Source organism: Abramis brama (genome assembly GCF_963993115.1).
Source record: "Abramis brama genome assembly, chromosome: 13".
Taxonomy (NCBI): Eukaryota; Metazoa; Chordata; class Actinopteri; order Cypriniformes; family Leuciscidae; genus Abramis; species Abramis brama.
In genome coordinates, this window is record NC_139975.1 from 9,887,512 (window position 1) to 9,911,940 (window position 24,429).

At 38.9% G+C, this 24,429-nt stretch overlaps 1 protein-coding gene across 5 annotated transcripts; it reads right to left on the minus strand.

Moving 5' to 3' along the window:
* Positions 1-463: 463 nt before the first annotated feature.
* On the minus strand, positions 464-23,236 carry synpo (synaptopodin). Of its 5 annotated transcripts, XM_084132517.1 has the most exons (5): positions 23,123-23,236; positions 22,411-22,479; positions 18,443-19,674; positions 6,568-8,525; positions 464-3,631 (listed from the first exon to the last, which is right to left on the minus strand). In XM_084132517.1, the coding sequence occupies exons 3-5, from the start codon at positions 18,636-18,638 to the stop codon at positions 2,897-2,899; spliced, it is 2,889 nt and encodes a 962-aa protein (XP_083988643.1). In that variant the 5' UTR covers positions 18,639-19,674; positions 22,411-22,479; positions 23,123-23,236; the 3' UTR covers positions 464-2,896. The 5 variants fall into 5 exon arrangements, with proteins under 5 accessions (XP_083988643.1, XP_083988642.1, XP_083988644.1 ...); XM_084132516.1 differs by lacking the exon at positions 22,411-22,479 and having other exon boundaries at positions 23,123-23,230; XM_084132518.1 differs by lacking the exons at positions 22,411-22,479; positions 23,123-23,236 and adding an exon at positions 23,003-23,043.
* Between the last annotated feature and the right edge of the window lie 1,193 nt (positions 23,237-24,429).

The window sequence follows — 24,429 nt, forward strand, 5'->3', positions numbered from 1 at the left end:
TTTACCCTCTGCAGTGGTGGAGACAATTGGAACGACACCAGTTTACCATTTTAGTCCTGTAGGTAGCAGTATTGACCAGGCATATGTGGTCTTTTCTGGGCCCAACTGTTTTTTTGTTTTTTTATTAATCCTATTATATCAATGCAATTCACAAACTAGATTAGGCCTATATGATTTCTAAGAGCTTGTCTATACTGCCCAACAAGTGTTGTCTGTGTGTTTTGACTTTTGTATTAAATTTCGGGGCAAAATAATAATGTAAAATATTTAATGTCATGCCACATCTATCAGGACCAGAGTTCAGAATATATATATACACACCTATAATCACACTATAAGAAAGTATCTTGTGTATGTTCCCTCTAAAATATTGAGGAAATCACAAGATTGACACAACATTTGAAATTATAGTTGGTGCTTTCAGTGTCAAAAGATATCAAGAAATGAAGACATTTATCCAAGATGACATTATTTGTGTTTATTCACTTAATTTAAAAAGAACTGAACAGAGAGAGATAATATTGAGGCTGGTTATTCAGACATTATATCAAACTTAAAGGAAATGTATATGTAAATTGAAAAATACGTAACTTCTCCCATAATCCAAAGGAATGATAGCGCAAGTATACAGGGGCTGTAAAGCATCCTTGAAAGTGATAAGATTATTCTCACCAAAGGTGCCAAATCACTTTACAGCTGATGTCCCTGTCAATCAAAATTCTCCATATGCAAATACTCAAAAAATCTGCTGATGCACCAAGGCAGAGAATCATTTTGTAATGTGCAGTGATCCAATATTTGAGTGCAGGCTAACATGAGTACACTTGGCATGCATGACCCTTGAGACTTAATCCTTACACGAGTGCTAGTATTCAGCTCAGACAGATTTCAATATGTAATTTCATAACTATGAAAGACAAACGTTTGGTATTGAGTAGTGTGAATTACCTTTTAATACACATACAGAGTGTACTGTTAGAAATATACCAGTCAAGTGTAATGCATGCTGTAGACAGTCTGACAGAGGTGTTTATATATATGATAAACCTTACAAGTGAGCCATGAAATATATTTCTGTGAAATGTGTAAAAAAGCAACAATCTCTCCTTACTGTACCAACAGAGTACTCAGTCACCCAAAAACCAGAATTACTGCAGTCCCTTAAATGTGATATACTGAAATGATATGAACATTAACTTGTACTGTATATACTGCCAGTTAACCTAAGCAAGAATCCTCTCTTCACCTGTTTTGCCCTCTTGGGAAACTGAAATATAACTACTAAAGCAAGGTGCATTAATGAACACTGAAATTCAGTTCAATCATGTTATTCCTACATTTCACGTGAAATCGCACTGTACAGACCTCCTAATGCTTTATATGTTCACCTCTCCTCTGTCTGTACATCAGACCACCTATTTTGTTTCTGTCATGTATGTCAGCACTAATAATATGAAAACCGCATTGGATTTCAAATCACGAGCATCTTCCATTTATAGTATACGTAATGTAGTGAATTTCCTACCTTCTCTCTTACACCGTAAAAACCTTGCTGTGTCGTTCTGCCTTTACATCTAAACTGACACAATCAGCAATAAGCAGTCAGTTCCTTCCAAGTTTGACTTGAGTCGGAGCTACGAATAGTGTCACATTCCAATACTCTCACACATTGTCAAAACATACTGTACAAAAAGCAAAAAGGGTCAATCCCTTTTATATTTATGTCGATTAAAAAAAAAGAAAAAAAAAGAGATTAATAACTAATACTGCTTTGAAAAGTCTCGCACATTACTTTTTATCTTTGGTAATAAGCATCAAAGTTCTTTGGTACACCTTTCTGAGTCCGTGCAATTCCTTCTTCATTAGATTACAGACTGCTGCATAGATGGGACCAAGAGGTGACTTTACAGAGGAACAGTTCACTCTAAAATGAAAGAGTCTTTTATTCACCCTCGCGTTGTTTGCAAAATCACATGACCTTGATCAAATCTTTCTTTCTTCCACAGAACAAACAAGAACATGAAAGTGAATGTGCACAGATGCTGTCAGGCTCCAGCAACGACTACCATAAAAGCAGGCGATTTGATCTATTATGATTTCATCTGAAATAGAGGGGAACATTTCAGCATCAAGTTTAAATTATGAAAGTAAATCTGATGGCTTTATAAGATTTGGAATATTGCAATTTAATATAACATTCTGTTGACCACCTCATTTTGTGTTTCACTGAAATAAAGTCATTTTGGTTTAAGTAAACATATGGGGTGAGTAAATTATGACAGAATTTTTATTTTGGGTGATCTACACTACCGTTCAAAAGTTACGATTTTTCCTGTTTTTTGAAATGAGCTCTTATGGTCACCCATATATTTGATTAAAATTACAGTAAAAAAAATATAATATTGTGAACTATTATGACAATTAAAAATAACTGTTTTCTATTTTAATGTATTATAAAATCTAATTTATTCATCGGATGGCAATGCTGAATTTTCAGCTACATTTGTTTCTTAAGAAACATTTCTTATTTTTATCAATGAAAACAGTTGTCCTGCCGAATATTTTTGTGGAAATCACAATACATTTTTTCAGGATTCTCTGATGAATAGAAAGTTCAAAAGAACAGCATTTTTTTTTTTTTTTTTTACTATGTAAAAGTCTTTTGGTCATTTTAATGCATCCTTGCTGAATAAAAGTATTTTTTTTTTAACATTTGAAGGATAGTGTATTTCTTATCTTGGATAGATTCCATCACACAGTCAACATGTGTACTGTATGCGATGTTTAGCCATGTACTTCAAATCCACAATGCTGTATTTTTACATTCAATATATAAGGGACACTTTGGTCAACCATGAAATCAGGCTGAAGTATAAATCATCCTTAAGTGAAGATCCTACAGATCTTCAGGCAGGCCTCCCCTCTTCACCTGCAGACCGCCGGTCCAGCCACGGGGGCAGGTGTTGTAGCTGCGCACTCCTGGAGAGCGCAGACCTGAATCCTCAGACTCGACCGAGGCGTCGGAGTCGGTCAGCGAGCGGGTGTTGTACAAACGCACCGGAGAGTGGATCATGCGGGTGGGCGACGGACTGGTAAGTGTGGGCGACTGAGCTCCCAGCATCCGTGGCTGAAAGGGACTGGCGGGCTTGTGTTCATAAGGCAAGATCCCGCCGTTCACCGGGGAGATGGGCAGACTGCGCCCGCTCAGCGACCTGGGAGACGGACTGTTTTTCCGCTTGGCGGCATTGATGATGTTTTTGGCCAAAATGCGATGGTTGGCTTTGGTGTCCTGGATTGCGGCCGGGGACTGGCACCTGGTTTCCCAGGGTGGAGACACAGGAGAGGTGGCGGTCGGCTTGAAGATGGTACCTGGAGTGGTTGCAATGGGTTTGTGGATGGGTCTTGGGGAAGGGCATGTCGCGACGGGCCTGTGGATGGGTCGGGGGGAGGGGGAGATTGGTGTGGGCTTGTAGATGGGGCTGGATGATGTAGAGGTCAGAGGGCTGCTGGGGGACCAGACCGCAGTGGAAAGCACCTCGGGGCTGGTGAAGCGTCGAGTGAGGTTGGGCGTCCTGGAGGTTGGGGTGGTGGAGCCGGGGCTAGTAACTGTTGCCAGGGTCTCCTCCTTAATCTGACAGAAGATTAGAAAAGATTAGTTTTAGAGGTGAGACATCACTTTGATTTAGTCTGAATTGTTAAATACACTCACAAAAACACTGAACATTGATAATAAAAGGGCTCAAGAGTAAGGATTTTTCTGCTTTCCATTGTTCATATTTCTACTGGCTTTGCGAACAATCTTCACAGGAATAAAATGAAATTGTAATTTATCAATTAATAATTATCATAGTGATCCTTTTATATTTACATTTATAATATAAAAAGTCATAATTTAAGTGTATAACTTGGTAAATATATTATTCCAAAATCCAGAACAAACTCAAAACAACGTACAGTGTTGTATAGAGCTATGGTTGAATAGAACTCTCTTCCAGGTCATATTGTTAAAACTCAAAATAATATTGGTTTTAAAAAACAAATAAAGGAATTTTTTATGTTAGCTTATATTAGTAGATAGAGTATATAGTATGTGTTTGTGTGTATGTATATGTGTATGTGTAAGTGTATATGTATATATGTGTGTGTATGTATATATGTATATTTGTATTTCATGAGAATTTGTTGTTTTAGTGGATGATTGTGCATTGGTTGTGTATGTTTGGTAATATGTTCATTTGTGTATTGATTATGTAGTGCGTTTTTTTATTCGTGTTATGTGTTTTGTGTGGACCCCAGGAAGAGTAGCGGATGCATTTTGTTGCATCAGCTAATGGGGATCCTAATAAATAAATAAATAAATAAAGTTAATATTCATTTTTTACATTTTATTTAATACAAATATTTAAAAACTAAAAATAATAAACATTTATGCATTTATTTTATGTTATAATATTTTTTAAAAAATTGCTAGCCAGATATATAATAGCTAGACATTATTATACAGGAAAGTCCAATAAAATTCATACACACTTTTAGTGGGCAGATAATCCTGGACAGCATGTTAGATAATTTTATTTAGCTGACAAGGTTAAAAAGTTGACAAGCATAATTCGCAACCAAATGTCACAGAAAACAAGGCACAAATTGTGGAAGGAATAAAAATGTGTGTACATGATCAAATATATATATAGCACTGATCTAATAAGACATGTGACAGCTCAGTCAACTAGCCTAAAACTCACACTGGGCCAGCATACAATCCTTATAGTTGAGCCCTCCATAACATGTTATGATTAATTTTTTATGGACAACATTTGTTTTAAATGCAGATAGTGAGGAATGTTAGTGCACAGAAACAAAGATATCATCATGCTCGAGGTATTACAACAGCAGAACAATTCTGGGTCCAGCGATAGCACTATACTACCTCTTCAAAACCCAAATTCATGCCAGGACCGTGCCCATGTTTGAGTAAGATTAACCTGTAAACACGGCATTGAAACATATCTAAAACACCTCCTGCTGCACTGCATGCAACTTTAGATGTGATGTTATCGATATCAGGCCTTCTCATGCACCCTATGATTACATCAAGCTGTTTATTCTTGTCCAATGTCTGAGTAGTTTCCCAGCACACCAGGATATCATGCCATCTCCAGATCGCTTGCATACACGCTGCCAAGACCACTAACCTTTACTGAGATATGCATTTGCACTGGTGTGGCTGCTGGGTATGTTTTCACCTCCAGCAAATGTGTTTTTCCAAGCATGAGGGAGGCCAGAGGTCAAGCCGTTAGCCTAAAGCTCACGCCCACAGGGGCCTGTTTCGGCTCAGATGTGCATTTTCAGGGGCAGGCCAGGAATGTGCAGGGCACATACATATTCAGTCAGCATTAAAAAAAAGTTTCTAATTTCATTTTGGGTCAGAGCACCATGCGGCGGTGGCTCTGACACATATCTTTGTTTTGTTGTTGCAAGTGTATAGATAAAATAACTCTCTGTGTGGGAAAACTGGCCTGGGATTCTCATCACTGAAAAGAGGGATACTACCAACAACTGATCATAGGGGATGCTGAAAATAGAACAAGAAATCCACACAGGAAATTCAGCAGATTAGTCAAGAGAAGAAGATAATATAGTATGAAAACCAGAGACAGATCAGAAAAGAGTGTTTCATCGTTTTAATGAAACAGAGTAGACAAAATCATTTGAAGGAGATTAAGCCAGAAGGAAAACAATCCATTTGAAAACAACCAGAATAAAAATATATTCCACATACTGCGTGTAGCGATAAAGTAAGCCAACTTCATTAAACTCAATTATGGCTTTGTTGAATCAGAAGTCTACAGTGTAACAGTGTATGCACACTACATTAAGTACATACTGTCACACAGCATGCAAGCTGTAAACTACACCTATAAATGAAAGAGAAACATACAGAACTAATTAAGAAAGAGAACAGCACAGGTGCCGTGCTATGAAGTACTGAGGCCCTCATATCTTCCTAGTCATATTAAATTGTATATTGTAGATCATAAAAGGCAAGACGCCATCTGCTAAAGTGCTTTATAAAACTGTGCCAACTCCAACCTGAAAACTTGGAGGCAAGCGTTGGAAAAAGACACACTGGTTTTGTGCCTAAAATATATCTGGTAATGAGCACAAAACTGAATAAACTCTAGTTCTGAAACACACAGCTGCACTAAATTACAATGTCTTTGATTAAAAGAAAACAAGTTTCAATGTATGGCCCTCTGCAGACCAGTTCATGAATTACAATTTAAATCAGTTTTAAAAGTTAAGTGTGAGACCTGACATTTACTGCCTCTGCATGCAAAACTCAAAAATTAAACAAGAAACAAACCGATCTGAGCATGAAACCAACAGTGCTAGATGTATTGTTTCCAGTAGAGCTATTTTTGTACCTTACTGCTCTCTTGTTACTTCTAAATGGACAGTCAATATGTGTCCCTTTTCTTCCCTTCCAATATTCTTTGGCCTGAAGAGTACATAAAGCACAGAAGAGAAAAATGGAAAGGTTTAAAAGAATGAAGATGGTTTCCACACCTGTGGGGTGATACCAGCTTTTTTGGCGGAGAACGTAGGACGTGGAGCTTGGACGCCAGAGCGAGGTGAAGCCACACGTCCTGGAGCTAAAGGAGACACTGGGGAACTGACGCTGCCTGCTGTGATAGGACTGAGAGGCGTCATGGGAGGCGAAAAGCAATGGGCTGACCTATAGGCAGCAGACGGGCTGTACGGTGATGGCAATGGGCTTGTTGGGAGGGATGATTGTCTGGAGAAGGAGTGGGCTGTCATGACAGGTTTAGGAGCTGGGGCGGCTCTGGGAAGAGTGCTGTAGGGATCTTTCGTTGGGTTGAAGATGAAGAGGGATGAGTTGAGCTGGTACGGCTGATGTCTTGACAGCTCCATCTCGATTTTAGTGCAACCGTTCTCCAAGGGTATCTCTGGTGGTGGAGCCGGAGCAGGTCCTGGCGTTTTGGCAGGGATAGTCTTTTTCTGTGTGGCCTGCTGAGCTTGAAGTGTCTTTGAAATCTGCACACTTATATTGGAGGTGTTCACTATGGCCTTTACTCGACCGGGCATGTTGGATGGATACACCCACGAAGGAGGCAAGGACATGGTAGGAGAGGGAGATCTCAGCTCCTTGCTGTCATGGACGAACCTTTCCATTCTCGACTGGCGTTTGGCAAACAGTTCAGCTCCTTTTCCTGAAGCATTGGTCAGGGCTTGCTCAGGCTTGTGCTCAGGCTTGTGCTGCGTCCTGTCACGCGTCCTGGAGCTTTTCAAACTCGAGGCCCACTGTGGCACCATAGCTTCCTCGTGAATGTCCTCATCCTTGGCCAGGAAATTTGAGGCTTCGGCCCCAAGAGCTAGCAGCTCCTCCTCCTGCGCTGCATCTGGCTGGGGTTTCGGTTTCTTCTTTTCATCTGCACCCTGCACCAAGGACAGGAGTTCAGGATTCGGAGCCACTTTTGGCTTCTCCTGAAATGTGAACATTGACTTACGGGTTGCTCGGCGAGATCGGCCCTCATCGAGGATACCCGTTTTGATAGGCGTTGAGGATCTCTTCTCCCTCAAGAGTTCAGGGACAAATGTAGGCCTGGGGGCAGATGGGCGGGTGTAGTAAGAAGAAGGTTGGGGTGAGGGAGCATGGGCTGTGTCAGGTGGAAGAGGGCTGGAGTAGCTAGGGAGAGGAGGAGTTGGATATGAAGGTGGAGGTGGTGGTGGAGAGAAAACAGGTCTTGTGTGCATTCGGTAAGGTTGTGGTTCAAATAGTGTTGCGGAGTCATGGGATGGGGTTGGAGGGAGTTCCATGACTGGACTTGTAGCTTCAGAGGATCCAACTGTTGTCGGGGAGAAAAATGGCCGAGCTGTTCTGTTTATGATCGTTGGCTGTTTAGTCACCGTCTTGGCTGCTTTTCCATTGCACTGCATACTGTATCCATTCGCGATTTCTTTATTGTGCGCTCCATTGGATTCAGCTTCATCCTGACCAGTTCTGTCCATAACAACAAGGGTATTGTCACTTCTAAGAGTAACCTCATCCTTGACATCCTCTTTGAGGTCTTCTGAGAGCTCTTCATCCTTCTCATTGACGGGTAGAAAGTGTCTTTCTAGGCCACTTTCCTCTGCTAAATCCTCCCGCGTAACCTTGCTAGCATCTTCCATGTCACAACCAGTACTGCGGATTCTGCCAGCCGACCACGTCAGACCTGTCTTGAGGTTCCTGTGATTCAACTCTGTGTGCTGGTCCTCAGTCGAGTGCTGTTTGTCCCATGTCTGTGGACTTTCAGAAGATAAATCAATTACATTCTCAGATGCCTCCGCTCCCCCTCCTCCGACACTCACGAGTGTGAAAGCGTTCACTCTCTGTCTGCGACGGTTGAAAAGTTGTACGCCTTTAGAGTTGGAATTGGCCTGGAGCTGAGCAGCAATGATCTGACTCTTGGTACGTGCCTCTTTCAGCTCCTTCTCTGACAAACTGGCACTTCTGCTGAGGTCTGTAATGGTAGAATAAAACAATAATCAACTCAAGAGAAAATTTAAATTAGCAATTGTAATTGTAATTGTAATACATTCACAGCTATGGCAACTGCAAAGCTTTTCAGTTCACAAAGACAAGCAAAGTGTTGCTCAACTCAGCATATAAATGTAAATTTTAGCACATACCACCAAGTCTTATGAGGGAAGTGCTATTTTAAAATGCACTTAATTGTTAACAAAGGGAGATGCATATAATATGACAGGCCTGTTTTATTAGAGAGAGTAATGGGAAAGGATTTGGCAAATATTAACCTCATTTATATTTTATTTCATGATCTCACCATTGCTGTCACAATCATTTGGGTGCTGTATAAGTTTCGATTATAGTAGCAATGTGCTCAAAAGGGAGTATAATTATCTTAAAAGTCAAGAGTATTATATATCTTTCAAGTATTTCTAGTTTCCATGAGTCACCCTACTAAAAAGATTAATCATATTAGTTTGTAGTCATTTTTGCAGACAGACTTATAAAAGAAAGGCTGACATATAAAGTTCAAGGATTTTCGTTCAAAATGATTATTTTCACAGTTTGCTGTGATTCATGATCCCTGCAGGCAAACTTTTGTAGACCGCGTAACGTTTTCACACATTTATAGTTCTAAGAATCTCCTGTAAATAAATCGTGATGCTGATATTTGCAGTTCTACCCATAGTTTGGCAAAGATGGATGTTAAAACAGTCATCTATTTGTTGAAAATGGCAAAGGTTTATTGACTGGGCTAAAAAGCCTCATTCCGAGATGGAGAAAGTATTTCCTTCACCATGGGCTAGTCCCTCCTTTAGCATTCCGCAACTGCCGAGAAAATTCCCTCTTGAGACTGCAGCATGCCTTGTGAAATCTCTCTAAGGCACAGTAGTCATCGGTTTATATGCTGACATCCTGACAGGTTCATGCCTTTCCGTCATCACTTACAAGACAAAGTCTACATTTAAATGCTTGAACTTTGACCTGCAGTGATATACTGTGGCATCAAAGTTTCAGTAAATAAAACAAGCGTGCTTGAAGATCCTGCCTACAAAACAATGAGTGCCTCAGGAAAGGAACAGAACTTTTTAAACACAAACCCTCAACATCTTATACCAGAACATCACATCCTGATAAACAGACTGTTAACAATTACATCACTGGCAGAACGGCTTCACTCACTTAATATAAGCGTGGTTAACCTGTGCAACATAAACACAATCTGTTTCCCTAATAGACCTTTGAATAATTAACCACTCAAGGTTTCCCTGAGGTTGTTTTCAGCTTTTATCCTCAATCCCAGACTTTGCAGCAAAACTTGCAAACAATTTTGAGGGGTTTTTTTCTCCCCGTCCAAGCAGGTAGGTCTTTGTCTTGCCAGAGTCATAATCTTGAGTAAAAAAAAAAAAAAAGGTAGTAAAAAAGCAACAGTTCTAAATCTTTCCCATTTGTTTTATGTGCAAGTTTGCCAGACTCAAAGGAACTTTCATAGCACATGAAATAAAATTATAATAGAGCATGAATAATGTGCATCTGCCTTTCATTCCAGCAGCAAACAACAAACGTTGCCCCAAAGTGCTTTACAAAAATGGTAACATTAAAATCATACAACAAAACAAACATAACTTATTCAAAAGCTAAAGAAAATAAATATGTTTTTAAATAAGACTTAAAAGTGGCAATTGATGGAGCTGACCTCACGTGGGAGACTATTCCATTGTTTGGGACCTACCACAGAAAAAGCACGATCTCCATTTGATTTTAAATGACAACGAGGGACCATCCCAACCTAGTCAGGCTATGCAACACAACCTCTAGCACTGTGATAAAAAACTTTCCGTTCTTCCTCTTTACAGATATTCATATTTATGTTATTTAAAATAATTTCCCATTTAAAAACCTTGAGCAAAATCCAATAATCAGCAATAAACACTCATGCAACTTTTCTCTTTTCTTTTCATTCGCATGTTTCCCCAGTCAGCCCATGTATCTTTCAAGAATGATTTCTTTAAACATAACCTAAATAAGAAAATTATCTGATGCAGTTTACACTTGTTCCTTTTTCTTTTAAAAGAATTACATTTTCCTGTCACATTATCAGAGCCAGACCATTTATTCCGTTACGAGTTACTGTGACTCATTGACTGCTTTCTACTTTTTAAATGACAATAAAACATGGTAATGTTCGCAGAATAATAACAATGAAAAAAATTGTTGGTGTAAGTATCCAGGTTAAGTCATTTTAAACCTTTTTTTTATTATTTAAAAATGAAACCAGTTAATTTAGATTAACCACATTTTAGATTACAAAATAAATGTACAACCAAACTATTAAAATACACAATGCCTGACATATCCACAGAGCAACTTGTCACTTTAACTTCAAAACAATGTCCTTCTTTTCATTTTAACACTTGTGTAAACTTTGTCTAGGCTATGCCTAAAGATAACCCAAAGTAACCAATCTGATATTTATTTTAAAACAGCATGGATTCATTACAAAATGTTGCTCTCCTGTCACCACTTTAATGCAGAAGTATATACTTTACATGATATAATTTGAATGATCTATGTAATCAAATCTCAGAACACATTTATCATGACTTCAGCACATGCCTTTCACCAATCTATGCCTTTTTAACGCAAATAAAGCTTTTAAACTTCAACAAATATGTCGAGTCTAAACTTCTCTTACCTTAATTAACTCTGAATAACTCTGTCTCTTTTGTTGCTGCTCCGCGAGCTTTTCTAATTTAACTTCATGTGTTTCCTCCACTCCCCCTTTAGCAGCGCGAGCCTGGATCAAGTTTCGTGTCGTTGCGAGTGATGATCTCTCGCGAGCTCCAAATGCGCATCGAGGCGGGCAGACTGGGGCATTGGACGATGTTTGCGCTTCCCTTTTGCTTTTTTAAGGATGGCTATGCTGTGTGACGTTCCTGGCAGACTTTTCTTCCTCTGCTTTTTGGTTTTGTACTCTCCAAATTTAACAGTGAAGAACCAGAACAGACAGCATACCGAATTGACCTGGAGAGCGCGGATATTGTCACGCGGGGTAGTTGTCAACAGCTAGTCGGAAACTATGAGGTTTTCGGCCAAAAGTTCAATTCGAAAAATATTTTGTCTTGCAGTGGTTTTGTAGGTTGTTTTTAAACACGTATGGTTAAACTCTCTTGAATGAGACCGCATAATGTGAATTGTATTTTTAAATCGTTAAAAACGTGACAACTTGCCCCAACCTGACTTTGATGAAAAATACTCTTGTCCTGACAAAACAGTTCAAACTTTCAGTTGACTCCTGCTCGTTTTTAAGAAATTTCACTTACCCAAAAGTGTGTGTGTGTGTGTGTGTGTGTGTTGCTAATTAGCCTACATTAATAACCACATGCCGCATGTATACGTTTTCACCTACAGTCTATGGTTTTCACATTCTATGCTAAACCTTTCCCATTTAAAGGCATAGTTCACATAAAAATGAAAATTCTGTCATCATTTACTCACCCTTATGTTGTTCCAAACCCTCATGACCATAAAACCCATTTCTTTCTTCTATGGAAAACCAAAGCAGAAGCAGAATGACAGCCTCAGTCACCATTCACTTTTATTGAATGAGGAAAATATGCAATGAAAGTGAATGGTGACTGAGGCTGTCAGTCCCTGACTTTTTGTTGAACTAGGCTGAACTAACCCTTGTGGTAACCGCTGTTTTCATTACCAGAGACCATGGATGCCGGAACGATTTAAGTGTTCTTACAAAGAGCATGAGCACCGAATTTTACAAGTTATGACTGCTACGGCCTTGGATGCACCTAAATAATCATATAGAATCTGTAAGTTTGCACATTCTGTTCCAAGTCAAATGAAGTGCCCATGCACATTTCGGCAGTGTCATGTATAGAATCAATGTGTCAGCTCTTTCAGAGGATTGGGTTTCAGGGGGGAGAGCCATTCGGCGAACACGCTCGCTTGGGTGGATGGACACCTGAGCCTCAAGGGTGGAGTTCAGTTTAGACCGCAGAGGTTTGCTTGCTTAGCTATACCATACCTGACTCATATCGCTCATGCTTAACTTCTCATTAACATGAAGGAAAAGACAGGAACTCCCTCTAGCCTAAAAACTAGTGGTAGGAATGGACGGAAAGAAGGAATGTTCCCATTTCCTTGGCACTGAGCTGCTGGTGATATGTGGGCTCTTAGTTCAGACAGATGAGGGAAACTCCCTCACAGCTTGAGGATTTTGGGACCTGGCCGGCTTGGGGTTGTATATCAAAGGTCAGATTCCCCTGTCGGATGTAATTGTCCAGTTGGAGGATGGGATTAAATAACACTTTTCCTCTGGGAAAAGTGAGCGAGTGTGGAGTGATGAGATTGGAGCTGTTTAAGAACTTAAAAAAACATGAATGTGCAATTACACCTCAATGTCCAGAAAACCTGTAGGAGACTCTTCATGTAGGGCTAGGGCTGGGCGATATAGACAAAAAAAATCATATCTCAGTATTTTTTTTTGGCTGAATGGCAATATACGGTATTTATCTTTGTATTTTCTACTTTTCCTATTAGGATAAAAATCCAATATGGCACATGTCTAACAATGTGCCTAACAAATGTCTAACAAATATGTCTAACAAAAATATATTAGCAAAATGTATATTTTAGTTAGCCTGAGTTTCCCCATGCTGCCTTGCGCGCAGCGCGATTTTATTCACGCTGCTAGGCAGCCTGGACACTATGGACCAGATTTTCCCCTCAAAAAGGGAACCAATCACAGAACGGGGAGGGAGCAGCAAGACGATGACGACGTCTATGCGACACACCGAAGCAGTTTGTTTACATCTATGGATCCAACATGGCATCAGACACGAAGTTACCTTTCGATGCAGCCTTAGATAGTGTTCTAAGTAGTTTAGAACGCAAGTTTATTTCGTCTTCTTCCTCGTCGAATTTCTGTCGCTCTATATACGTCATCTGGTATAATTGAAACGATTGGCTATGAGCTACGTGCAGGCGCATTTGATAGACATTCGTAGCGCCCAATAAACGGCTCTGGGCATTCGTAAACCATGCCTCAAATACAAGAAAATGAACATGTGGTTCCCAGACCACGTTTCAATGAGACGAGGTCTGACGTTAGCCAGGCTATATTTTAGTCAGAATTATTGTGGAATTATTATTGAATTATTACGCATGCACACGGCAATTATTCACTGAAGTCTGTGAAATTAAGAAGAGACTCGCTTGCATAAGGCTTGTCCACTCCTGACAGTAAAATGGAAATATTTGCATAACTTTCTAACATTTAGAGAATATACCTGTGAAATATACATCTCAAATGCGTTAAACAGCACAAGTATCTGTCAGAGCATCTGACGTGGCAAGCCGTTTACGTTAACTATATCTTACAAGTTATTTTAATATAAAGCATGTGTAGGACAATCTGGATTATGCACTTTCCGCTCAGCAGCTCACTCTGTGTCCTCTGCTATTTTTCAGATGCTCTTGTAATATCAAACTACTGTATATTGATATAAATGGTATAGAGTGGTGCAGGGATGACGTCAGAACATGGAAGACTAATTTGCCACTGGTTCCTTCAAGATTTTCCTATGGGTTTTTCAGTTTACGAGTTAAATAAAGCCTGTACTAAAGTATCGTCAAGTTATGTTTACCACAGGCTTTATTTTACTCGTAAATAGAAAAACCCCATTATAAAACCCCATAGGAAAATCTCGAGGGAACCAGTGGCAAATGACTATTCTGGGTTCTGACGTCATCCCTGCAACACTCTATTACCTATCCATAGTTTCTAAAAATATATTGATATATCGTAAAGACTCGATACAGACTCCGCCCAGCCCTATGTTCACAGAATAGCATCTACAGATCCATTTTGATCCAGAGAAATGCTGCAAAATTATTGCAAAAACTACAGTTGTGGTCATAAGTTTACATGTCCCATGCAGAAGTTACAAAATGTCAATAATTATGTGATGGAAAAGACAACACATACGTAGTTTAAGTGTCCAAATGAGTCACATGAGATATGAACACCTTTAATGGAAGAACTGGGTGTGGGGGAAATTCATTTGGATATAGAAGTATTTTTTTCTGTACTATATCTGGCTTCAGATAGACAAGCCTGCTAAACATCTTTTTACTTTATTACTTTGTCTCCTTTTGTATTTTAGGATACCGTCCAATGTTATTGTTCTTTATATATTGCTGTTTTTTTCTGTGTTTTGGTGAATAATTTTTTTCCCTGTGAATATAGAAGTAAAACAAAATGTTATGTACACCATGTAAACACTGTACATGCAAGAAAGACCTTGATAATACAAATTAAGTTGAGAAAATGAATAATGGGAGCATAAAAGGGATAAGGGATTCATTTATTTAAATGAACATTTTGCATATTCTGCAAGGGGTTTGCAATAAAACATTATGTAAACTTAATTATGACCACAATCGTAGCTCTAAATCATAAAAAAAATGAGTTAAGAACAGGGAAATTCATCATATAAATTCAAATGCATTCATCATATAAAGTGGGGTCAAAAAGTCCAAGACCCCAATTGAAAATGCTTCTGTTTTGCATTTTTCTAATTTAATACAAAGAATAACTGCATGAACTCCACAAGTTTGTGTAAAAACTGATGATCATGTTCTCCAACAATATTGTGCTTTAATGGAAGAACGTTTTCACGTTCAAACTCACACAATTGCTTATTTGATTAATGACCTAGAAATAGTGTAGAATTAAAAATATTTTTTATTATTTTAAATTTTAGTAATCACTAAACCTTAAAAAATAGAAAATAGAAACCTTGTGTGCTCTCATACTTTTGAACCACACTGTATCATTTTCCAATTTCATGCTATCAGCATCTGGAGATGCATGAATGACAAGCATAACATTCTGCATCTCATCAAATCATGATGCTGTGTGGAGACATCAATCCCATACAAGGAGAGAGAGAGAGAAAAGGAAAGAAAAAGAGAGAGAAAACGCTGACATTTACTTCCTAGGAACAATATGAAACCAATATAAAGTGACAGAATTAGCTCTTCCATCTCAGCCTCTCCACATCCTCCCCTCTCGCCATTTCACACGCTCCAAAACTGTGACAACATCAGAGAAACCTCTTGAATTCTGCAAAAACGGTTTTGGACTATCTGAAATGGCCCAGAATTCTCGTCAGCAGAGCTGTAAAACCCCTCTGTCGCACATTCACTGGTGTGAACTGCCGCCTACTTGCTTGGTCATCTGCAAACCTTATTATGCATTCTTTCCAGATTATACTACCCACAGCTTGAGCATTATGGTCAGTTGGTATGAACAGAAGAGCTATTACTGTACGGCTCATCTGTGGCTGTGAGGAAACAAATGTGTCATTGAGGGTTCCGTAAGAGCTGATGTCTAAACAGTTAGGGGATAGCAGCATGTTGTGTTTGTCTGATGGTGTTTGTCTCTCTGAATGTAGGGCCTGTAAAACCATTCGACTTTTCAACTTTGTCTTGACTCATTTATTTAACTCTATGGAATACTTGAAGGCACTTTATTGCCTTTTATTTTTATTTTTTAAATCATATAATAGTGATTCCCAAACTTTTTTGGTCAACTGAATCTTTTTGACCTAAAATATTTACTTGGAAGTCCCCTTGGATTCTAAGTTAATATTTCAATAATTTAACAACACATTCACTTCTGATGTTGGTTGTAGTCATATGATATTCAGGTAAACAAATAAAGTAGTGTTTTATATGAATTGCTTTCATTTAATAGATTTTATTTGTTTAGGTTTTACTTTTATGATTTAATTCTTAGCTTTTCATCAACTCACAAATCCAAGTTTGGGAAACCCTGATATAATATAATAATTTAAACTGCATTCATTTATTTATTTACAGTGAGGAAAATAAGTATTTGAACACCCTGCTATTTTGCAAATTCTCCCACTTGGAAATCATGGAGGGGTCTGAAATTGTCATCATAGGTGCATGTGAGAGACATAATCTAAAAAAAAAAAATCCAGAAATCACAATATATGATTTTTTAACTGTTTATTTGTATGATACAGCTGCAAATAAGTATTTGAACACCTGTCTATCAGCTAGAATTCTGACCCTCAAAGACCTGTTAGTCTGCCTTTAAAATGTCCACCTCCACTCCATTTATTATCCTAAATTAGATGCACCTGTTTGAGGTCGTTAGCTGCATAAAGACACCTGTCCACCCCATACAATCAGTAAGAATCCAACTACTAACATGGCCAAGACCAAAGAGCTGTCCAAAGACACTAGAGACAAAATTGTACACCTCCACAAGGCTGGAAAGGGCTACGAGGAAATTGCCAAGCAGCTTGGTGAAAAAAGGTCCACTGTTGGAGCAATCATTAGAAAATGGAAGGGTAACACTTTACAATAAGGTTCATTAGTTAACTACCTTTGTTAACGTGAACTAAGAATGAACAATACTTCTACATCATTTATAAATCTTAGTTAATATTAATTTCAACATTTACTAATACATTATTCAAATCAAAGGTTGTATTTGTTAACATTAATTAATGCACTGTGAACTAACATGAACAAACAATGAACAGCTGTGTTTTCATTAACTAACATTAACAAAGATTAACAAATACAGTAACAAATGTGTTGCTCATGCTTAGTTCATGTTAGTTAATACATTAACTAATGAACCTTATTGTAAAGTGTTACCAATGATCCTAAGAAAGGTGAGAAATCAGCCCAGAACTACACGGGAGGAGCTGGTCAATGACCTGAAAAGAGCTGGGACCACCGTTTCAAAGGTTACTGTTGGTAATACGCTAAGACGTCATGGTTTGAAATCATGCGTGGCACGGAAGGTTCCCCTGCTTAAACCAGCACATGTCAAGGCCCGTCTTAAGTTTGCCAATGACCATTTGGATGATCCAGAGGAGTCATGGGAGAAAGTCATGTGGTCAGATGAGACCAAAATAGAACTTTTTGGTCATAATTCCACTAAACGTGTTTGGAGGAAGAAGGATGATGAGTACCATCCCAAGAACACCATCCCTACTGTGAAGCATGGGGGTGGTAGCATCATGCTTTGGGGGTGTTTTTCTGCACATGGGACAGGGCGACTGCACTGTATTAAGGAGAGGATGACCGGGGCCATGTATTGCGAGATTTTGGGGAACAACCTCCTTCCCTCAGTTAGAGCATTGAAGATGGGTCGAGGCTGGGTCTTCCGACATGACAATGACCCGAAGCACACAGCCAGGATAACCAAGGAGTGGCTCTGTAAGAAGCATATCAAGGTTCTGGCGTGGCCTAGCCAGTCTCCAGACCTAAACCCAATAGAGAATCTTTGGAGGGAGCTCAAACTCCGTGTTTCTCAGCTACAGCCCAGAAACCTGACTGATCTAGAGAAGATCTGTGTGGAGGAGTGGGCCAAAATCCCTCCTGCAGTGTGTGCAAACCTGGTGAAAAACTACAGGAAACGTTTGACCTCTGTAATTGCAAACAAAGGCTACTGTACCAAATATTAACATTGATTTTCTCAGGTGTTCAAATACTTATTTGCAGCTGTATCATACAGTACAAATAAATAGTTAAAAAATCATACATTGTGATTTCTGGGGGGGGGTTTTTAGATTATGTCTCTCACAGTGGACATGCACCTACGATGACAATTTCAGACCCCTCCATGATTTCTAAGTGGGAGAACTTGCAAAATAGCAGGGTGTTCAAATACTTATTTTCCTCACTGTATTTATTTAACAGCCATGTCAGGTTCTTGATCACACTCTATTTTATTTATATTTTTTTACATTATTCCTTAAATATTTAACACTAAAGTGATACAAGTGAACTGTAACATATCCTGTTCTTTAGATTCAAAGTTGTAAACAAGATGAAAATATTTACTTGTTTTCCGCTCCATCTGGCAAGACGTCAAGCCTGGCTTTGCTTTTACCCCGCAGTGGTCATCTTTCTCCAAGATGTTAGTACTGTGCCTCTCCAGGGATGTCTTTGCTCCAGTCTTGTCGAGGGTAGAGGATGTTGTAGTGGTAGGCCCACCCCAGCTGTCCCCTCTTCTTGCAGGCTCATGCTTGCACTCCATCCCAGCTGTGCAGCTCCGTCCTCGTGTAAGAGACGCTGTTCTTTCGCTTAGCCGGCACACTTGCCTGGGTGTGACAAAAGCTTTCTTTTTCTCAGCTGGGGCGTAAGTTTGCCTTGTATGAGGTGGTTTTGGGATCCCCTGGCTGTTTTATGCTTCCCGAATTGTCAAGAACCAAGGATCAAAAGCAGGATCAAAGTCAAATTAAAGCTCTACATTTTTACCGTTTTCTTCACGGTAATCCCTCGGAGTAGACCCGCTACCGCACAGAGATGAGCTGAGGAATGCACTTTTGCTTTCAATCCACGCAATATTATTCAAACTCTAACAAGACCTCCCTGGAGGTACTTCTCAGTGCACCCTGGACCAATTCCCATGGAAAAGTGCCAAGAAAATTTCACAACTTGGATTTGCTCTGTTGCAAATGCGGCAAAGGCTGGAAGACTATCCACTGTTCTATTTGCGTCTGTTTTCGATCTCTTATCCAGATATTTGTCTTTCGTTTTGAGTCAGTCACCAAAACATGTCCCTTGAGTTTATCGCAATCCCTCCGAGACAGACTGTTTCTTTAAAGGCACGCGTAGCCCCTGCTTTTAAAACGTTTCAACAATGTCAAGATGAAGGGCAGCGCTTGGAGCTTTCCTGTCGATTCATTAGCACATGAAAAAACACATTCAGCTGAAAGGTCGTCCAAACATTCTGACTGCAGCTATTGTAATCACTTAACTTTCAAACAAGGCTTTACTGTGCTCAATCCATATATTTGTATTCTAAACAGATGGTTTCTGTAGTTTTCATTCTTTATCCTTGCATTACTGATCAAATCTCTCTGGGTAGCTCAAGCCAAGCGATATGATCTCTAACCCACCATCAGAGCTGACATATAGTTTATTTGCTTAAGAGAGACTCCTCGAGCAAGTATATGGCATATCCAGACAGGACTTAATGTCTTAACCTCTAGTTGTGTCATAGAAATGAAAGGCCACTGGATGAACCTCCGCTGCTGCCAGGATCCAAGGAGTCAGTGATTTGCGACTTCCTGAAACATATAAGATGCAAACTATGAGTCGACGTTTACTATGATACATTCATAAAAATAAAGAATATCCTACAAATTACATCCAGATATCCTACAACATGAAACATCTAATAAAGCATTTTCAATCAGAACTAGTTGAGGTGAGAAACATCATCATGGAAAAATTCCAAATGAATGGAGGGGTATTTCCTCTGGCCCTGTGCACTTGATATCATTTGTGCAAATGACACCCCACCCATTGTCAAATCAGTGGGAGGAATGAACTGCATTTCCTACATGTTGAAACAATGCATATCTAATTTTCTTCCTGACTAATATCAAGGAGACAGGAAAATGAAAGGAACAGGTGTTGCCCAGTTAGGAGATTTACTTTATAAAATGGCCTGTTAAGGAAGGAAGGTCAATATTTTTTGAAGCTAAAACATGAAATCTGTGCCACAAAGTTAAGGAGAACGATCCACAGATTTCCAATTGGAATATTTATTCAATTATAAAATTTATAAAGCTAATGTGGCTACAGTGTGTTTCACAGAAGAAAGAATGTCATTCAGGTTTGGAATGACATGAGGGTGAATAAATGATCACAGAATAAAAAAATAAATAAAAAAACTATTCTTTTAACTATCTGATTGTGAAGATTGAAGTGTGGAGTCACTATATTTTATCATTTGGTTTCATAAAGCCATATGCAATGTCAGCTGTCGGTTTAGTCAATTAAGAAATTTTCTGTTACAGGAAAGGCTTTGACTCAAATGTGAGTCTATGCATGCTCTCGGACATGCATGCTGAAACAGGACAGTGTGTTAATTGGCAATTGTACAAATAGCACAGTCTAGTCTCAATAGCAGTGAATCACCCTGTCAGCTGAGTGTTGTCTTTCTCACATCCTGTAGGCCACAACAAGGCCGAGGGTCATGTGAGGTAATAAGACCCCATTAGTCTTCATCACCCCCTTTCAAACACTGTTTTAACTAATAACACCTATGACAAATGAGCAGTCTTGGAGTGATTAGCTTGACCCCTGTGCGTTTATGTTTGGGAGTTTATGTCACGCCCACTCCAACAGGCGACTTAAAGTGGCTACAAAGAAGACACCCGCTGTTCAAGCCCTCCCAGCCATCCTCCTCAAATAAAGACAATCAACTCAACACAAACACTCTCGCCCACAAAAGCCTCTCACAAGCTCTCTGCCTTACTCTGCTTTGAACGGAACATAAAGAGCAGTTGCTTTGTTTTGTAATGCATTACACTGAGTAATGTGACTTCTGACGACACTTGAAAGGTAGATAGTAATGTTATACATTATAGAAACTAATGCTGTACAGACTGCATATAGTTACAAATACAGATATAGACAGGCTAATACATTTTGCCACACTGGCAGATAAAATGACTTACAGATCTGATTTCATACTAGCCATTTAACTATTTTCTTTTAATAAAAAAACTCTGTAGGCTATATTAAAAATATAAAATATATATACACACACTGTTCAAAATGTTGGAGTTAGTAAAATGTTCTTTTTTTATTACTTTTATAATACTTTAATTTACAGTAGCAAGGATCCAAAAAAGTGACAGTTAAAATTTTTTTTTATTTCAATTTTATTTTCTATTCAATCCTGGATCCTGGAGAAAAAAAAATAGTCATAGTTTCCACAGGAATATTAAGCAGCACAACTGTTTTCAACATTGATTATAATAAGAAATGTTTCTTGAGCAGCAAATCAACATATCAGAATGATTTCTGAAGGATCATGTGACACTGAAGACTGGAATAATGATGCTGAAAATTCAGCTTTGCATCACAGGAATAAATTATATTTTAAAATATATTCAAATAGATTTTTTTTTTAAATTGTAATAATTTGCTTATTGTTCTTACTGCAATTTTGATCAAATAAATGCTTCCTTGGTGAGAATAAAAGATTTCATTCAAAAACATAAAAAATGTCTCGTCACTTACATCAGGGAAGCTCTCAGACTATCATTTTTAACATTACATTTAATCCAATTATGGTTGCTTATCCACTTAACAGCTAATTAGCAATCAACTATTTGTTTTACTCACCAAATCACCTTTAGGCTAAAGGTGCAGCTCCCTCACATAAAGTATCTATAACGATTTGTCATCATTTGATTCATAACTCATTCCAGTCCAATGAGGGCATTCTTGTTCTCATACACCATTCTAATGAACCATACTGAGCTCGACCCAACACATACCATGCGTTATCAGTCCTGAGGCACCGAATACAGGTACTGGGAGATAGTATTTGTGTGTGTTTTGGGTTGTATCCGTTACAGTGCATAATATGAGCAGTAATAGTGTACGAAACGGTGTCTGACACAGCGTTTTGATAGACCTCCGGGGCCCGACAGGTCTCTCTAATCTCCCAGATCCATTACATCCCTCCAGGGCCGGATCCTTCAACCGTATGCCACACTACAATGCAGAGACCTGCACATCATCTCGGCTTCTTTCATACAAAGGCCTATTGAAGCACCTGTAAGTGGCTTGAAAAATAATTTGGGGGTTGCACTCTACATTTGGCATTCTTTGAGAGTAATTCTCAGCAGATAGCCAGCATGCCTTGGCTTGCACAGGTTGATGACAGACAGCAAAAACACCATTAGTTATAAACTTCAATGAGGCTCAGAGACATGGTGCCTGCTTCATGAGGGTACTAAGTATATAGCAGGCACATCTATAAATTATACAGAAAAACAACTTGCCATTTAAATCATAAGATGTGCAGGTTCTCATTGGGATGTACGTTCAATAGCAAAGTCTGCAGAGAATCACTAAGAAAGAAGACAAAAAATAAAACCAGGTTCAATTCAATTTGAATGACTCATATACTTCATTAAAGATCTATAAACGCATAACAAAATAAATCTAGCACTAAACTCTAGCAGATCCAAATAGATAAAACTTTAGTACCATTTAAACGCTGCGACTTAATAAGTCTAGCAAATTAAGACAGCAAATAAAAGTTCAGATCAGATAAAGGTCAGTGACAGATGCTCAGCACGAAGTCTCTGCTAAACAGAACCCCTGCCTAATGTATAAGTCATTACTGTCGCTAAGAAACTCCAGCACCGGATATTCGTTCTACTGTTACAGCACGCTGCTCAAATTTATCATCACAAGAACCACACACAGGCAAGACAAAAGACAGGCTACACATGAAAACACATGAAACCCATCGCCGGTGAAACTATCCCTCCACCAGGAGGAGAAAGAAGTTGACTTCCTCAATTAATTCAACCCAAATATTTAGAAAGATCGACTTCAGAAACACTCCTCCCGGCTGCAGCTGGCTACCTCATGCAGTAAGTTCTTGAAGGATGTAGTCTGCGATTCAACAGGTGATAAAGCTCTTCACTGATAACACAACACCAGGAGAAACTCAATGAAAAGCTCTGGAGCTGATGCTAGACTCACCTGTACTCCCAAGTGCTTCGGTGTGTATGTGATGGCTAGTTGTACAGCCCTTTTTCAGGTCCTCCTTGTGTTCACCTCCCCCCCTTTCTCACATGCAGTTACGCTCTCGTTCTTGCTCTCTCTCTCTCTCGCAGATAGAAAGAAGGGAAAAGGGGGTGTGGACGAGCAGGAGTTGGAACACAGAGAGTTCTTTGTCTGCCTTTTTCATATGGTTTCCTTCAAGCATGCATACTGAACACATTATACCATTATATATTTTCATATTTAAAGTAGGGGTGTTTGCTCTTTGCTCTTTGTCCCGCTCAGATTTTTACACTGATTGGGGGAATAGAACATACGCAGCATATCCATGCACTAAAAACGTTACACGAGCGCTTGTTTCTGATTGCTATGAGTTATAAAAAGTAACCAGTGTCGAGTTTTTTCTCAAGAGGAGAATAAAGTGAAACACAAAGGGACCATGAAGATTGGTTTCACAGACACGGAGAGCCCTTGCGATGATTCTTGAGCTGCATGTTGAAGCAAAGTAAGACACTTAAAGTCTCAAAGGGATGGGATCTAAAGCCCACTGATCTTCCAACAATGTCTGTCTGAGAAAAGACATGCGAGATGGAAAACAATGTATCTGTAGCAGGACATACTATGGTTCGATTACAGGAAGATGTTTAAGGGTTATTTTAGCAAAAATTATCTTTCTGATATCTCAGTGTTGTGTGCAACTGAGTAAACTAAGCTCTGATCTATATCATCTCTTAGTGTTTTCTCACAGTTGAAAAACACTCACAGCTAATGGTTCTTGTCTGAAACACTGAGCTCTTTTGTAGATCCATCAAATATTTGCTTCTGTTTTGAAATGTCATACCTGGGTGATATGTGAGGCCTCCAGCCATATTCAGACCACCATCTCGGTCGTACACAGAATAAGGGTGTTTGTCAGCAAAAACTGGGTTGTCTTGTACCTGATAAGAAGTATAAAACGACAAGTTCATAGTAATAATAATGATTAAGTTGATTAATCAAGTATATTTGTATAGCGCTTTCCCCCTTTTCCCCTTTTGATTAATAAATCAGCATATCATGTAATTAATTCAATTTATATATTTCGTTTATTGAGAGCTCAATTATTTTAATTCACATTTCAGAATTAACTTTACATTTAGCTCTGAGGCTAAAATGAGCAATTAACAAAAATTATACGACTTGTCAACCTTTAGAGTGAGTCCAAATAAATCGAGTTCAAGCTGTATATAAGGGGGAAACTAATATAGATTAGTGTAATTTAACCTAATGTAGCTTCTTCAATTCTT

Bases quoted from the DNA above. Each gene is read 5' to 3' on its own strand.
- synpo (XM_084132517.1), bottom strand. From the start codon at position 18,638: ATGGAGTGCAAGCATGAGCCTGCAAGAAGAGGGGACAGCTGGGGTGGG. The intron at 8,526-18,442 runs GTAAATATTTTC...CTACCATTACAG, and splicing joins CCAGATGGAGCGGAAAACAA to ACCTCAGCAGAAGTGCCAGT. The intron at 3,632-6,567 runs GTGTGGAAACCA...ATCTTCTGTCAG, and splicing joins AAGCTGGTATCACCCCACAG to ATTAAGGAGGAGACCCTGGC.